Source organism: Somniosus microcephalus, chromosome 6 (assembly GCF_052327205.1).
Source record: "Somniosus microcephalus isolate GS21.2 chromosome 6, FLI_Smic_1.0, whole genome shotgun sequence".
NCBI lineage: Eukaryota > Metazoa > Chordata > Chondrichthyes > Squaliformes > Somniosidae > Somniosus > Somniosus microcephalus.
The window spans coordinates 51,049,664-51,067,456 of NC_140992.1; the positions used below are offsets into that span (position 1 = coordinate 51,049,664).

General features: G+C 44.0%; 1 protein-coding gene across 2 annotated transcripts in view; it reads left to right on the top strand.

Annotated features, from left to right (window-relative positions):
- ecel1 (endothelin converting enzyme-like 1) overlaps nucleotides 1-9,509 on the top strand; it is a 90,537-nt gene extending 81,028 nt beyond the window's left edge. For both annotated transcript variants that reach the window (XM_085989439.1, XM_085989440.1), the window contains 2 exons: nucleotides 4,062-4,138; nucleotides 8,929-9,509. In XM_085989439.1, coding sequence (XP_085845565.1) covers nucleotides 4,062-4,138; nucleotides 8,929-9,028 — 177 coding nt within the window. In that variant the 3' untranslated portion in view covers nucleotides 9,029-9,509. The remainder of the gene's footprint in view (nucleotides 1-4,061; nucleotides 4,139-8,928) is intronic.
- Nucleotides 9,510-17,793: the final 8,284 nt, after the last annotated feature.

The following is a 17,793-nucleotide window of genomic DNA, read 5'->3' on the forward strand; positions in this document are numbered from 1 at the left end:
CAGCACTTACTCACCGATAACCTGCTCACTGATGTCCAGTTTGGGTTCCGCCAAGACCACTTGGCTCCCGACCTCATTACAGCCTTGGTCCAAACATGTACAAAGGAGCTGAATTCCAGAGGTGAGGCGAGAGTAACTGCCCTTGACATCAAGGCAGCATTTGACCGAGTGTGGCATCAAGGAGCCCTAGTAAAACTGAAGTCAATGGCAATTGGGGGGGGAAACTCTCCACTAGCTGGAGTCATACCTAGCACAAAGGAAGATGGTTGTGGTGGTTGAAGGTCAATCATCACAGCCCCAGGACATCGCTGCAGGAGTTCCTCAGGGCAGTGTCCTAGGCCCAACCATCTTCAGCTGCTTCATAAATTACCTTTCCTCCAACATCAGGTCAGAAATGGGGATGTTCGCTGATGACTGCACAGTGTTCAGTGCCATTCGCAACCCCTCAGATAATGAAGCAGTCCATGCCCGATTGCAGCAAGACCTGGACGACGTTCAGGCTTGGGCTGATAAGTGGCAGGTGACATTTGCGCCACAGAAGTGCCAGGCAATGACTATCTCCAACAAGCAAGAGTCTAACCACTGCCCCTTGACATTCAACGGCATTACCATCGCCCAATCGTCCACCATCAACATCCTGGGGGGTGACCAGTGACCAGAAACTTAACTGGACCAGCCACATAAATACTGTGGCAACAAGAGCAGGTCAGAGGCGAGTGTCTCACCTCCTGACTCCCCAAAGCCTTTCCACCATCTACAAGGCACAAGTCACTGGGTCCAAATCCTGGAACTCCCTCCCTAACAGCACTGTGGGAGTACCTTCACTACACGGACTGCAGCGGTTCAAGAAGGCAGCTCACCACCACCTTCTCCAGGGCACTTAGGGATGGGCAATAAATGTCAGCTTTGCCAGCAATGCCCACATCCCATATACGAATTTAAAAAAAATTCCAGTAGATCTCTTCTGCCTTGACATTCTTCCTAAAGTGTGATGCCCAGAATTGAACACAATACTCCAGCTGAGGCCTAACCAGTATTTTATAAAGGTTTAGCATAACATCCTTGCTTTTGTACTCTATTCTTCTATTAATAAAGCCAAAGATCCCATTTGCTTTTGTAACAGCCTTCTCAATTTGTCCTGCCACCTTCAAAGATTTGTGTACGTGCACTCCCAGATCTTTCTGTTCCTGCACCCCCTTTAAAATTGTACCATTTAGTTTTTTTGCCTCCCCTCATTCTTCCTACCAAAATGTATCGCTTCACACTTCTCTTTGTTAAATGTCATCTGCCATGTGTCTGCCCATTTCACCAGTTTGTCTATGTCCTCCTGAAGTCTGTTACTATCCTCTTCATTGTTTACTACATTTCTGAGTTTTATGTCATCTGCAAAGTTTGAAATTATGCTCTGTATACCCAAGTCCAAGTCACTAATATATATGAAAAAGAGCAGTGGTCCCAATACCGACCCCTGTGGGACATCACTGTATACCTCCCTCCAGTCTGAAAACCAACCATTCACCTCTACTTTCTACTTTCTGTCCCTTAGCCAATTTTGTATCCATGCTGCCATTGTCCCTTTAATCCCATGGGCTTTAATTTTGCTAACAAGTCAATTATGTGGTACTTTGTCAAACACATTTTGAAAGTCCATAGACATAACATCAACTACACTACCCTCATCAAAGAACTCGATCAAGTTAGTGAAACATGATTTGCCTTTAACAAATCCGTGCTGGCTTTCATTTATTAGCTCATACTTTTCCAAGTGCCAATTAATTTTGTCCTAAATTATTGTCTCTAAAAGTTTCCCCACCAACATTAGGCTGACTGGCCAATAATTGCCGGGTTTATCCCTCTCCCCCTTTTTTAAACAGGGGTGTAACATTTGCAATCCTTCAGTCTTCTGACACCTCCCCTATATCCAAGGAGGATTGGAAGATTGTGGCCAGAGCCACTGTAATTTCCACTCTTACTTCCCTCAGTAACCTAGGATGCATCCCATCTGGACCGGGTGACTTTTCTACTTTGAGGACTGCCAACCTTTTAAGTACCTCCTCTTTATCTATTTTTATCCTATCCGATATCACTACTGTCTCCTTTACTGTGACATTGGCAGCATCCTCTTCTGTAATGAAGACAGATGCAAAGAATTCATTTAGTACCTCAACCATGCCCTCTACCTCCACAAGAATATATCCGTTTTGGTCCCTAATCAGCCCCACCCTTCCTTTGACTACCCTTTAACTATTTGTGTTTATAAAGACAGTTGGGTTTCCCTTTATGTTAGCCACTAATCTATTCTCATACTCTCTCTTAGCCCCTCTTACTCCCTTTTTTAAATCCCCTCTGTACTTTCTATATTTAGCTTGGTTCTCTACGGTATTGTGAACTTATAATTGTCATAAGCCTCCATTTTATGGCCCTGAAATTCCTGTGGCCCATTCTGCCATCGTAAATACAGCAGAGCAGAATCCCAGGCCATCCTAGCCCCAGGCCAGAGACCCCATCCAAAATCCCGGAGACAGTTATTTGGGGTGAACCAGTAATGGTGCCTTCCCTGGCTTTTTAAGGTCTTGCTAATGTGCTTGAGACCCAACTAAGCCAAAGAAAAACACACTTTTTGTAAGTCTTCGGCTCCAGCTGGAGTCACTTGGCTGCTCGAGAAGGTAATTGATCTATTTCAGGATCTATGACTTTACTTGTAATAAACATTTGGGACCTTCACAGGGCAGCAAACCAGGTAGGGCAGCACGGTGGCATAGTGGTTAGCACTGTTGCCTCACAGCGCCAGGGACCCGGGTTCGAATCCGGCCTCGGGCGACTGTCTGTGTGGAGTTTGCACATTCTCCCCGTGTTTGCGTGGGTTTTCTCCGGGTGCTCCGGTTTCCTCCCACAGTCCAAAGATGTGCGGGTTAGGTTGATTGGCTATGATAAATTGACCCTTAGTGTTAGGGGGATTAAATACATGGGGTTACGGGGATAGGGTGGGATATGTGTCGGTGCAGGCTCGATGGGCCGAAATGGCCTCTATCTGCACTGTGGGGTTTCTGTGATTCTGTGAACTGGTATGAGTTCTGATTAGGCCTTTCAAAGGTCTAAAAGGAACAATTTCCCAGCAAAGCCCAGAAGTTCCCCTCTCGACCCCTTGACATGAGGGTGCAGGTGGAAGATTCATCCTTGTGGCCCACCCTGACCAGAATTTAGACCAGGTCTGGTCCACATTCCAAGCCCACCAGGTGGAAGTCAGATTTACACCCTCTCCCAACCCACGAATTTCAGGGTCAATATGTCAAAACGTTTCCATAACAAGCCCAAATAATTCTTCAAATGCTTTTTCCCTATTTTTTTGCTAACCACAATAAGGTCAATCCCGTGGTGGTTTGCACCTTGCTTGAAATGAAAATTAAAATCAGAAGAGATGTAAAACAGGCTGCTGATTCGCTATCAACTGTTTTACACTATTGTACAAAGTCAAAATAATCCTCACTGAGCTGATTTGCAGCTTTGGAAACAGGCCATAGGCCTTTACTTTTAGAAAAGTTTTGTGATTAAACATGCTATTAACTGCATTTAAGAGGGGATTAGAGGGGTATTAGTGCCACCAGCTCCAAACATGGGAGTCTCGCACAGCCAGCAGTTTAACCTGGGCCTTCCCAGTGGCCGGCCTAAATGAATCCAGCCAGCTAACTGGGGTTACTTCTGGCTACGTGAGACCGATGTGTCAGAAGCCTTTGGCACTAGCACCCTACTTAACCCAATATAAAATCAGCCACTGCTTCAGGCCATCTGAAATATGGGTCTTTTCATAAAGTTCAATAATGCATAATTGATTTTACCCATTGCAAAATAAAGGTTCTACTAATTATAATAAATTAAATAATGTACACAACAGTCAATAATTATCTCCGACAAAAGTTTGTAATTTTTCAGTCACACTAATCAATAATAACTGTTACCTTTCCTTTCAGATTGCTTTTTTCTTAATTTGATATTGTATTTATTTAATATAAGCTACATAATTAAATGCGGACTGGTTTTTAATTATTACACTGCCTCATTAGAACTGGTGTATGAAGAGAAGATCACAGTCCATCTACCTGCAGCTGCTTACTGACAAACATGCCCCAGAGCACTACAGGTATCGTTCTTTATAAAGTTTGATCGTTCTGACTATTGTGTAAAACTAAAAACATTTTGAATAGAACCTTATGGAAGTTCTCAGATGATTTTGAATTGATGAGAAGTGTGCATTACACTTTATATTGAGATCATTTTGATATGAACTCATACAATCTGAATTAACATTTGTATTTATACTGTGTTTTTTCATGTGTTCCCATGTAGCAAAATTGTTCCAAATATTTTTCCTCAAACTAAAGTGCCGATACAAACAGAAGCTAAATAAACCATGGCAATTAATTTTTAAAGATATTGCTGTGAATGCCTTAAATCTGCAACATTTAATGAATACATTATTATTTTGTTTGGTCTCGGGATGTGAGCGCCACTGCCATGGCTGTATTTATTGCCCATTCCTAGTTGCCCTGAGAAGGTGGTGCAACTTCTTCTTTGTAGCAATTGTTTTTACAACTGAGTGGCTTGCACGGCCATTTCAAGTGGCATTAAGAGTCAACAGGGTAGATCCTGACCTTGTGTGATAGTGTAAAATGGGTGATAGCGAGTTGGCAGCCTCTTTTACATCCCTCCTGATTTTTATTTCCATTGTCTTCAAAGTTTCAAAAAGTAATTACTTTGTTTCATGAATCATGGGAAGTCACTGTCGCCTTATGAGCAGCAACCCCAACTGCACCATCATCCTCTCTTGCCGATCTTCCTGCCCAGCAAGCCCACTGGGGAATGAACATCACCAATGTCCTTCTCGACTCGCTCACCCCACCCACCACTGCTCCCTTGGACTTTGCCAGCCAATCAACAGCCACTGCCACTCTCCGTATTTCCCCCCATAATGTCCATTCACTCGTAAACAAGGCCCTTACCATCCAGAACTATAATGCGGATGATAGCATTGACATCCCAGCTTTGAATGAAACTTGATTCATGGGTAGCAACACCTTGCCCCTTACAGAAGTCTCCCCACCTAGCCCAACCCAAACGTCCATAATGAGGACGTGGCCCTTAATATCAATTCACAAGTTAGCCTCTCCCCTTACTTCCCTGGTCCCTTCTCCCCCTTCAACCACCTCACCTTGTTCTACCCTTCTCACTTCTCCATCAAAATCTGCATTATCTACTGCATCCCAAATCCCCACCCCAAGTTTCTCACCAAAATATCCTCCCTCCTTTCTTCACTCAGCCTCTACACTAAGCAACTCCTCAATCTTCATGATTTCAATCTCCATCTTAGCTTCCCCTGCTAGTTCTCATTTGAATTCACTGTACTTCTGTGCACCCTAAACCCTTCCTTCCATATAAACTTTCTTGCCCATATTCATTGCCACCACCTTGACCCACGGTCTCAATCACAGACAAGACCTACATACATAGAAATACAAAAGTTACAACATTGAAATGGGCCATTTGGCCCAATAAGTCTGTGTCAGCCTTTATCCTCCATGCAAGCAAATAGTTCTAAACACATTTATCCACCCTATTCCATATCCTTTCAACTCTTCTTCCTTCATTCATCTATCCAATCTCATGCTGAATTTTGACATAGTTTCTGCCTCAACCAATAACCCTGTAACCTCCTTGAGCCCGACAACCCCCTCCTTCAAAATCTCTGTTACTCTGTATCTGTCCTCTTGGGCATCCCTGCTCCCTTTGCCCCACCATCAATATTGCACATTTTTCTTTGTACTTTCTCAATGGTTTTCTTCGATACACATCAAAAAAGTATTCAAACAATTAAATTATTATGGTAGTTTGCTAAATAGTGCGGGAATGCAATCTGTTAAGTGTGCATTGATTGTTTTTTTTTAAGAGGCCAGATCAGTGGAGCAAACTTAAATAATGATAGCAGTAATTTACAGGTAAAGTCTACCTTCATCCTTGTGCCTCTTGCCAGACAGAAAGAGCTGAATTTACTTCACAGTGTAGGTTATAGGGTCATGTTTTGAAACCATCAAGCCGATGTAATCAATCCCAGTTGCGCTTTGTATTTATTTATAACTATTTCTTCCGCACTATCTTTTGTTTGGTTTTTGTCTGGTTTTTATCCATTCAGTCCTGCTATCTTGTTCTTTCCCCACTGTCTTTAAAAAACAATCATCAATCCACTTTCAGCTCCAGCAGAGTCAATTTTCCATACTATGTGTCAATTTGGAGCTGTGGACTTCCTTTTCACTAGCACTGCCAAATCATGATGGCCTTTCTCTAATTAAGGGCTAAGAGCAAAATGAAAGTTATGCATCTTGTCAGTCTCTTGAGCCCCAGACATTTGTGCCAGTTTTGATTGCACATGATTCAATCCAAACCTTTACTCGGTCAGGTGGATCCTGTTTGTTTGTTTTTAATTTCAGTGAGCTAGCGGAGAATATTCTTTGCATTTCATTGATGGCTGAATGTGCACTTAAAGTAATTGCTTTGAAATTAGGAAAAGTTAATTTCTGTTTAATAAATAAGGAGCCGAGCATTTGGCAGCATGAATCACAGATAAAGAGCAAAGCATTTGGTAGCAATTGGTTTGTCTGATTGTGACAAGACTGTTCTATAATCTATATTTCTGGCAAATTCCTGGGCCCTCTTCTGGCCTTCAAATGCTCCACAGCTGATTTCTATGGTTTTCCTGCAATAAGACTGTTTCAATTGGCATAGACCTGTTGAGCCAAATGGCCTGTTTCTGTGCTTTCAATTCTGTGTAATTTTGAAATTGGGTCAAGGAATACTAAATCAGTGCACTTAATTATTTCTCTGCCCAATTCATTATGAATTCCAAATTTTTCTTTAAACAGTGGGGAACCTTGAAACAGAAATCTTTAACCACAAAAGTGGATTTCTTAACTATAACCAGTCTATACTCTGTAAATACTTCACATTTCCCAAGATTAATTTCCACAGCAGCTAAAACTTATGTAAATAGCTTATTAGAACTTGGACTGGTTTATTACAGGTGGCTACAGGAGCAGACATTAAAAGAAAATTTAAAAGGGAATGGCAAAGTATTTGAAAAGGAAGAATGTAAAAGAATAAAGGGAAAGGGAGATGGGATTAGACAGTACAGCTCCAGCTACAGAGCTCACAAAGGCATGATGGGACAAATTTATTTGATCAAAAAAAAACAAAGAATTCCTCTGCTCTTCTGAAGAAACAGGGTTATGGTTCCAAAGGCACTATTTGCCTTCCACTATCTCACCTAAGTGACTATGCAACATGTGAGTCTAAAAAGTGTATGGCAGCAGCCTATTTGATTGTACAGGGCTGACATCCAAGCCCAAACCTCTTCTCACCCAACATCCACTTTCAGCAAAAGTCACTCATAAAGATCAGAACAGTAAACCTTTGCTGTTTTGCCCCTCCTTAACCTAAGCACACTGAGGTCAATTGTAGTGCCTCTCCTGCCACCCCAGCTAGATCAGCTAACTCAGCACAGACCAGGGATTGACTATAGGACCTTCTGAGCTGTGTGGTTCAGCTAGGTATTTATTTTACCAACTAGACCATAAACAGATATTAATAACATACCCTGGACATAATATGGATGTTGTATATTTGGATTTCCAAAAGGCATTCGATAAGGTGCCACATAAAAGGTTGTTAAGGAAGATAAGGGCACATGGGGTTGGGGTAATGTATTAGCATGGATAAAGGATTGATTAACAGACAGAAAACAAAGAGTAGGGATAAATGGGTCATTTTCAGATTGGCAGGCTGTAACCAGTGCCGCAAGGATCAGTGCTTGGGCCTCAGCTATTTACAATCTATATTAATGACTTAGAAGAAGGGACTGAGTGCAATGTATCCAAGTTTGCTGATGATACAAAGCTAGATGGAAAAGTAAGATTTGAGGAGGACGCAAAGCACCTGCAAAGAGATATAGACAGGTTAAGTGAATAGGCAATAAAGTGGCAGATGGAGTATAATGTGGGGAAATGTGAGGTTATTCACTTTGGTAGGAAGAATAGAAAATCAGAATATTTTTTAAATGGTGAGAAACTATTAAATGTTGGTGTTCAGAGAGATTTAGGTGTCCTCGTACAAGAAACACAGAAAGTTGGCATGCAGGTACAGCAAGCAATTAAGAATGCAAATGGCATGTCGGCCTTTATTGCTGGAGGGTTGGAGCAAAAGAGTAAGGAAGTCTTGCTACATTTGTACAGGGCTCTGGTGAGACCACACCTGGAGTACTGTGCACCGTTTTGGTCTTTTTTAAGGTAGGATATGCTTGCCTTAGAGGGGGTGAAACAAAGGTTCACTAGATTGATCCCTGGGATGAGAGGGTTGTGCTATGAGGAGAGATTGAGTAGATTGGGCCTATACTCTCTGGAATTTAGAAGAATGAGGGGTGATCTCATTGAAACACATAAGATTCTGAGGGATATTGACAGGATAAATGCTGAGAGATTGTTTCTCCTGGCTGGAGAGTCTAGAACTAGAGGGCATAGTCTCAGGATAAGGGGCTAGTCTTTTAAGACTGAGATGAGGAGAAATTTCTTCACTCAGAGGGTTGTGAATCTCTGGAATTCTCTATCCCAAAGTGCTGTGGATGCTCAGTGATTGAGTATATTCAAGGCTGAGATAGATAGATTTATGGACGCTGAGACAGATGGACGCTTGAGGAATCAAGGGATATGGGGATAGGGCAAGAAAGTGGCGTTGAGGTCAAAGATCAGCCATGATCTTATTGAATGGCTGAGCAGACTCGAAGGGCCATATGGCCTACTCCTGCTCCTTATTCTTAAGTTCTTGTACAGATTTACGAGAATGAGTTGTGTATCTTGCAAGTGGTAACCTTCCTTTTTATTTTAACAGGGTTATTGGGAGTGTTTCCCAGTTTGATGAATTTGGAAGGGTATTCCATTGTCCTAAAAGAGCGCCAATGAATCCAGTTGAAAAGTGTTCGGTGTGGTGATTTCAAATTCAGATATTTTAATCTAAACAGCTGTGTTATTTTTTTGTTAATGTTTAGTAAAATGTGGCCAGTTGTTTTTATTTTCTTCTTTGCCTTTTTAATTTCTTAAATAAAAGCAGTTGAATTCTTCTAAATGTATTAAGAACAGCAAAATGTCATTACTTTTATTATTCACCTGCTATGATCATCTTTGTGTAAGAGGTCCTTGTACGTTTTGTTCAAATAAGAACCTTTTTCTTTTCACCATGCCTTGTTGTTACCAGTCTTAAACTACTTTAAGAGATCAATAGGTTTCTTCATGATTGCGCTGTACTTCATGTTACCATAGCAAAATCGTGTTTCAATGTATGGCAATCATTAAAAATCAAGCAGGATGTTTTAGACTGGTTGAATATTTGTGCACTTTACTAAAAGCTTAACAGAAGATGTCTTGTAAATAAATAAAAATGTATATAAAGAAGTAATCAACAGTTTCTTTTTCTTTAAACCCATAGCAGAAAGCAGAATAAGATGCACTGAATTACTTGAACTTTTTAATTATGTGATACCCAGTAAAACAAAAGATATTCAGCCTACAACTTTCATGATGAAATTAAAAATATGGCTAGTTATGATTTGTATTTTTTAAATCTAATGAAACGAAAAATTAAACTGTGTATTGTCTCTTTAAATGTAAGATGGCTGTAGGTATCTCAACTATTCTGGTTTTTACACATGCTGTCAAACAGTGTCTTTTGTCATTTGAAAAATTGTATAGTGCCTCTATTTATGCACCGCTTTGAAATTAGATCATGGCTGTGGATAAGTATTGGCTGTGGATAGTGTAAGAAAGCTGGGTTTCAATAATGACAAATACATGGCAAGGAATCAGATGAATCCTTAATACCCTCCTTGAACTCCTCACTAAGGAGCCATCTGGGGTTTTACCTCCCAGCGTAGATCATGGGATGAAATAAGCTTGACTTGGTTTGCCGAACTGTCTTAAATTTAACCCAGTTCAGATCAAAATGACTTTAATTTACTAACTCTTGGTCAACCCTGCTGCATGAGTGAATTAACTCTTTCAAGGAAGTCGCCAGATCACAAGTCATGCACAAAGCACTATTTATTGGTTACAAATCACAGCTTAAATTTAAAATTGGGTACACAAGCGCTTAACAGACATCCATAAATATAATCAGAGTTACCCAGTAGTTGAGTAGCAAATCATTAATGGACACAGTTAGTTAACAAAACGAGTAGCAAAGGTTATGTAGGCAATTCAGTGTATCACTGTAAGTCATCACTAGCAGTGACCAGAGTCTGAGGTTATAAATTGGTTACTTTAAGAGTAATTCCTTAGAAAGCTGATAAGTTAATAGCTTTGAAAAGCCAGTCTATCAAATAGCTCAACTCTACATGTGTGATGACCAACATTCAGAAATGAAACAACCTCATCCTCATGATCGATGTGGTTGTGTCAATCTCCTTCCTTTCCTGGGACAAGGCCGATAGCTTCTGGTGTCTTTCTGGGTGGTGGAGGTTGCAGGTTTGGGAGGTGCTGCTTAAGAAGCCTTGGCAAATTGCTCCAGTGCATCCTGTAGCTAGTACTCACTGCAGCCGTGGTATGCCGGTGGTGAATGTTTTGGCTAGTGGGTGAAGTGCTGATCACATGGACTGCTTTGTCCTAGATGGTGTCAAGCTTCATGAGTGTTGATGCACCTGCACCCATCCAAACTAGAGAGCATTCCATCACACCCTTGATTTGTGTCTTGTAGATGGTGGAAAGGCGTTGGAGAGTTTGGAGGTGAGCCACTTGCCACAGAATACCCAGCCTCTGACCTGCTCTAATAGCCATGGCATTTATGTTGTTGTTCCCTATGTTTTTGGGTGTTGTGAGCGAAGTTATAACAGATCTGGGTGAGAGTTTTATCATAAGCAGATGGTGAGAGTATTAGGATTTGAGAAGAAAGGGGGATGTAGGTTGTAAGGAAGACGAGGTGATGTGGGTGAGCTTATATCAGATTGCCTCAGCCTGCCCCCCCCCCAACCCCCCACCAATTGTCTCACCCAGCTTGTACCTCAGTGGTTAATCTCTCCAAAGTTCTCCTTATCTTACTCACCTCTTCCACTACTGCACACCCGGACAGCGGGGGAAATTAATTTGAAGGAGAGGGAGCTGTGGGAATTGAGATGAAGTTTGAAATGATGAAATAGGGGCAATACATGGCAAGGGTTTTAAATTAAAAGCATGAGAAATAGAAAAGTATGCGGAACTCTAAGGAGGCGAGGTACTGGAGAACTGGGGGGATAGGGCAGGTGGCGAAAATTATAGCCAAGTTAGGAAGCTCCTGTAAAGGGAAGGAGAAACTGCCTCTAAGCCATGTTTCTATCAGTGTCAGGATATAAATCCAATCATCCATGATGTGATTATGGATGACTTGGATTTCGTTTGCAAGTGAGAAAATATTCCAGAGGGGAAAACGGACAGAGGAGCTAATTATTGAACTGTTGGCGCTGTCCGGGTGTGCAGTAGTGGAAAAGGTGAGTAAGATAAGGAGAATTTTGGAGAGATTAACCACTGAGGTACAGGCTGGGTGAGACAATTGGCAGGAGGGCAGGCTGAGGCAATTAGGATTGCTGCTCTTAAAGAGGCAGTGACATATGCCACAGTGGTCCTGGTAGAGAATGTTAAGGAAGACAGCTAGAGAAGTCATGGGCTTCATCGGGATTCTACGTTGAGATGGTGGCAGGAGAGAAGCTAGGCTGAGAAGTAATGGCCATTCATTTGCGGTTAGCGGCGAAGTAAAGGCATTCACCACTGGTCCCAAAGTAAGCATCCCACAAAGATCTCGTGATCTCTATGCCGAGAAGTTCGGCTTTTCCGACGTGCAGTTGAAATCAACATAGTATAGTGGGAATCCCATAGTGCGAGCTGCTGTGATGTCAACAAGCTGTCTAAGCAGCCAATTGCTATGCAGAATTCTCACAGACAGGGAACCCGGAACTAGAAAGCACTAATAATCAATCACTTTTTTCAAAAAAACTTTACAGAAAGCAAAATAAAGATTGGGACATACACACTGGGTTAAGGTAGAAGCTGAAATATCATGAACAAACTTTAAAAAAAGTTTTTTTTAATTAATTTTAAAATCTAATAATTTTTAACATAAGGGAGAAATTTGACATTCCATCAATATAAAATTAGTTTTTCAGGGCCCGAACGGTTGGTTATCAAATGTAAGAAGTCACACAACACCAGGTTATAGTCCAACAGCTTTATTTGAAATCACAAGCTTTCGGAGCGCTGCTCCTTCGTCAGGTGAAGTGAAGAGAAGCATATAGGCACAGCATATATAGTCAGAGAATACTGCCAGATGATTACAGGTAATCTTTCTAACTGCCCTTTATCACACCTCGGTAGAGAGATAATCACAGCAATCAAAGGTGTGAATGGTGTCCAAACAGGTCAGTCAGGAAAACATTACATCAAAGAACAATGAGGTGGGGTCACAGGGGTCAAATGTTGCAGATGCTGGGGTCTGTATGAAAAACAAAAAACAAACAAAAATCTCTTTTTTTGCTGGAAATCACAGCAGGTCCGGCCGCATCTGTGTAGAGAGAACAAGCCAACGCTGACTCGAGTCTGGATGACTCTACGTCAGGTGGGGTTACATGTAGCATGACATGAATCCAAGATCCCGGTTGAGGCCATCCTCATGAGTGCGGAACTTGGCTATCAGTTTCTGCTCGACGATTTTGCGTTGTCGCGTGTCTCGAAGGCTGCCTTGGAGAATGCTTACCCGAAGATCGGAGGCTGAATGTCCTTGACTGCTGAAGTGTTCCCCGACTGGGAGGGAACACTCCTGCCTGGCGATTGTTGTGCGGTGTCCGTTCATCCGTTGTCGCAGTGTCTCCATGGTTTCGCCGATGTACCATGCTCCGGGGCATCCTTTCCTGCAACGTATGAGGTAGACAATGTTGGCCGAGTCACATGAGTATGTACCATGTACCTGGTGGGCGGTGTCCTCACGTGTGATGATGTTATCTGAGTTGATGATCTGGCATATCTTGCAGAGGTTGCCGTGGCAGGGTTGTGTGGTGTCGTGGTCGCTGTTCTCCTGAAAGCTGGGTAATTTGCTGCGAACGATGGTCTGTTTGAGGTTAGGCGGCTGTTTGAAGGCGAGTAGTGGAGGCGTGGGGATGGCCTTAGCGAGGTGTTCATCGCCATCGATGACATGTTGAAGGCTGCGAAGAACATGGTGTAGTTTCTCTGCTCTGGGGAAGTACTGGACGACGAAGGGTACTCTGTTGGTTGTGTCCCGTGTTTGTCTTCTGAGGAGGTCTGTGTGATTTTTCGCTGTGGCCCGTTGGAACTGTTGATCGACGAGTCAAGCGTCATATCCCGTTCTTACGAGGGCGTCTGTAGGTGTCCATCGCGTTCCTCCTTGTCTGAGCAGATCCTGTGTATTCGCAGGGCTTGTCCATAGGGGATGGCTTCTTTAACGTGGTTAGGGTGGAAGCTGGAGAAGTGGAGCATCGTGAGGTTGTCCGTGCGCTTGCGGTAGAGTGAAGTGCTGAGGTGTCTGTCTTTGATGGGAGATTCGTGTGTCCAAGAATGAAACCGATTCTGAGGAGTAGTCCATGGTGAGTTTGATGGTGGGATGGAACTTGTTGATGTTATCGTGTAGTCTTTTCAGTGATTCTTCGCCGTGGGTCCATAGGAAGAAAACGTCGTCAATGTATGTGGTGTATAGCATTGGTTGGAGGTCCTGTGCAGCGAAGAAGTCTTGCTCGAACTTGTGCATGAAGATTTTGGCGTATTGGGGTGCAAATTTGGTCCCCATGGCTGTTCCGTGTGTTTGGGTAAAGAACTGGTTGTCGAAGGTGAAGACATTGTGGTCAAGGATGAAGCGGATGAGTTATAGGAAGGCGTCTGGAGATTGGCTGTTGTTGGTGTTGAGTACTGAGGCTGTCGCAGCGATGCCGTCATCGTGGGGGATACTGGTGTAGAGTGCCGAGACGTCCATCGTGGCGAGGAGTGTTCCTGGTTCAACTGGTCCGTGGGTGCTGAGTTTCTGTAAGAAGTCTGTAGTGTCGCGACAGAAGCTGGGGGTTCCCTGTACGATGGGTTTCAGGATGCCCTCGACGTATCCAGAGAGGTTCTCACGCAGGGTTCCGTTGCCTGATACGATAGGACGTCCGGGTGTGTTGGCTTTGTGTATCTTTGTGAGGCAGTAGAAGTCTCCCATGCGGGGAGTACGTGGGATGAGAGCGCGTAGGATGCTTTGAAGGTCTGAATCGAAGGTCTTGATCAGTCTGTTGAGTTGACGGGTGTGTTCTTTGGTCGGATCTGCGGGTAACTGTCTGTCGTGTTCCTGGTTGTCCAGTTGTCGGCATGCTTCTTTGCAATAGTCCATTCTGTTCTGTATGACGATGGCTCCTCCTTTGTCTGCTGGTTTGATGACGATGTTGCGGTTGGTCTTGAGAGCGTGGATGGCGTTGCGTTGTGCTCAGGTGACTTTCTGGACTGTCTTGTGAGTGCGGCTGATGAATCTGGAGTTGATGCATCTCCTGACAGCTTGAGCATACATGTCAAGCTTAGGGCAGCGACCCTCCGGAGGGGTCCAATTTGACTTTTTCTTCTTCGGTTGCTGCACTGCGGATCCCTCTGTCTGCTGTTCCGGATCATTGATTGTCTCATTGGGTTCGCTGCTGACATCTTGGGATTTGTGGAAGAATTCCCGGAGCCTCATTCTCCTGATGAATTCCTCTGTGTCTGCCGCGAGACCAATGGGGTCCATTTTGGTGGTGGGGCAGAAATTGAGCCCTCCGCTGAGAACTTCGATTTCGTCTGGTTGAAGGGTGTGGTTGGACAAGTTGATGATGGACTTTCCTGTGGTTTCAACCGTGGTACCGGGGGAGGCTTGGTTGCTGCTGGTGGTGATGCCGAGTTTCTCAAGCTTCCTGTTCTTGGTGTGCATGTAGGCAGCGTAGTTCCGTTGCCCCGTCTGTTTGGCGGTGTCTCGTAGCTGGTCTGCTGTGTCCTGAGCACAGGCTGAGAACATGGACTCTATCTTGGTTTCAAGGTTGCGGCGTTTGCTGTAGAGCTGGTGTACGGAATGGTTGAGGAGTGTGCGAGAGGTACGACGGCAGAGTCTCTCAGCGTAGTCTGTGTTGTAAGTCGACTTGAGTGGGTTCGTGATCTGTAGTCCTTTTGGGGTCTTGTCTGCTTTCTTGCATCTCTGTAGAAACTTGATGTCTGTGTCGATATGCGCGATCTTCTTGGAGATCCTCTCCACTTTGAGCCGGCAGTTTGTGGTGTCGATAGTAGCCATGATGTGGAGATGCCAGTGTTGGACTGGGGTGGACAAATGTAAGAAGTCACACAACACCAGGTTATAGTCCAACATCTTTATTTGAAATCACAAGCTTTCAGAGCGCTGCTCCTTCGTCAGGTGAAGTGAAGAGAAGCATATAGGCACAGCATATATAGTCAGAGAATACTGCCCGATGATTACAGGTAATCTTTCTAACTGCCCTTTATCACACCTTGGCAGAGAGATAATCACAGCAATCAAAGGTGTGAATGGTGTCCAAACAGGTCAGTCAGGAAAACATTACATCAAAGAACAATGAGGTGGGGTCACAGGGGGTCAAATGTTGCAGACGCTGGGGTCTGTATGAAAAACAAAAAACAAACAAAAAACTATTTTTTTGCTGGAAGTCACAGCAGGTCCAGCCGCATCTGTGTAGAGAGAACAAGCCAACGACGACTCAAGTCTGGATGACTCTACGTCAGGTGGGGTTACATGTAGCGTGACATGAACCCAAGATCCCGGTTGAGGCCATCCTCATGAGTGCGGAACTTGGCTATTAGTTTCTGCTCGACGATTTTGCGTTGTCGTGTGTCTCGAAGACCGCCTTGGAGAATGCTTACCCGAAGATCGGAGGCTGAATGTCCTTGACTGCTGAAGTGTTCCTCGACTGGGAGGGAACACTCCTGCCTGGCGATTGTTGTGCGGTGTCCGTTCATCCGTTGTCGCAGTGTCTGCATGGTTTCGCTGATGTACCATGCTCCGGGGCATCCTTTCCTGCAACGTATGAGGTAGACAACATTGGCCGAGTCACATGAGTATGTACCATGTACCTGGTGGGTGGTGTCCTCACGTGTGATGATGGTATCTATGTTGATGATCTGGCATGTCTTGCAGAGGTTGCCGTGGCAGGGTTGTGTGGTGTCGTGGTCGCTGTTCTCCTGAAAGCTGGGTAATTTGCTGCGAACGATGGTCTGTTTGAGGTTAGGCAGCTATTTGAAGGCGAGTAGTGGAGGCGTGGGGATGGCCTTAGCGAGGTGTTCGTCGTCATCGATGACATGTTGAAGGTTGCGAAGAACATGGCGTAGTTTCTCCGCTCTGGGGAAGTACTGGTCATCCAGACTCGAGTCATCGTTGGCTTGTTCTCTCTACACAGTTGTGGCCGGACCTGCTGTGATTTCCAGCAAAAAAACAGTTTTTTGTTTGTTTTTCATACAGACCCCAGCATCTGCAACATTTGACCCCTTGACCCCACCTCATTGTTCTTTGATGTAATGTTTTCCTGACTGACCTGTTCGGACACCATTCACACCTTTGATTGCTGTGATTATCTCTCTGCCGAGGTGTGATAAAGGGCAGTTAGAAAGATTACCTGTAATCATCTGGCAGTATTCTCTGACTATATATGCTGTGCCTATATGCTTCTCTTCACTTCACCTGACGAAGGAGCAGCGCTCCGAAAGCTTGTAATTTCAAATAAAGCTGTTGGACTATAACCTGGTGTTGTGTGACTTCTTACATTTGTCCACCCCAGTCCAACACCTGCATCTCCACACGTTGGTTATCAGTACTTATTACGCTGTTAAAAACCCAGTTACACCTCATTTGAATGAGTCTAACTTTTTATGGAGTTTCTAACAGCGATGTTTGTTCGGAAAAGGAGAAGTTTTCATCAGATCAGTGAGTTCACTGATTGCCGGTTCATGGTGCGGGGGCAGGTGGGGGTTAGGGAGGGGGCACGGTGCAGGAGGAGCAGTGAATGACAGACCTCAACTTCCGGATTTCAGCGTCAGGACATGGGCTAAATCTTGAAGTTGCGGTCAGTTTCAAAGGCGCAATGACATGGAACGCTGCCAGTCCGCCGTCATCAGGACCGCAAGTTCTGGGCCATGGCATGTCTTTCCCACTGGCACTGACTGGCAACTCCCTCACCCCCAGGCCAGCAGAACAGTGTCTAGGTCTTGATTCAAGGAACTCTTCACCTGTGGCATCATTGTCATCAGATCCCCAGGTTGTGTGATGGCTGTTGAATTCCCAACCCATATTGAATTGGCTATAGAATTGGTAAAAATTGGTTTATAAACATTAGCAATTGTAACCAACTCTCGTTGTGATGGCGTATTGATGCAGAAGAGTTCAAATCCAAGGAACTGTTGTTCCAGAGTTAATGTTCCAACTTATATTGCTAACATATCCAGAAATGTGATATTTTGATGCTTTATCATTATCTGCAACATTTGTTGAAGGGTCCCCACCCTCAGATGGCCAGTGCCTGTCCTCTCCGCAGTTGCTGTGATTTCCAGCTTTTGCTGCAAGTGTGGTTGAAGCAGAAACGCCAGTGGATCGGCAGAGATTTAAATTAAATTCCAGAACCATGAAACGTTGCTGACGACTCGCCTCGGGAATGGAGCGCGGTGGGGTTAGTGCGTCATTGGATCGACAGCTGGGCCAGCAAATCAGATTGCGAGT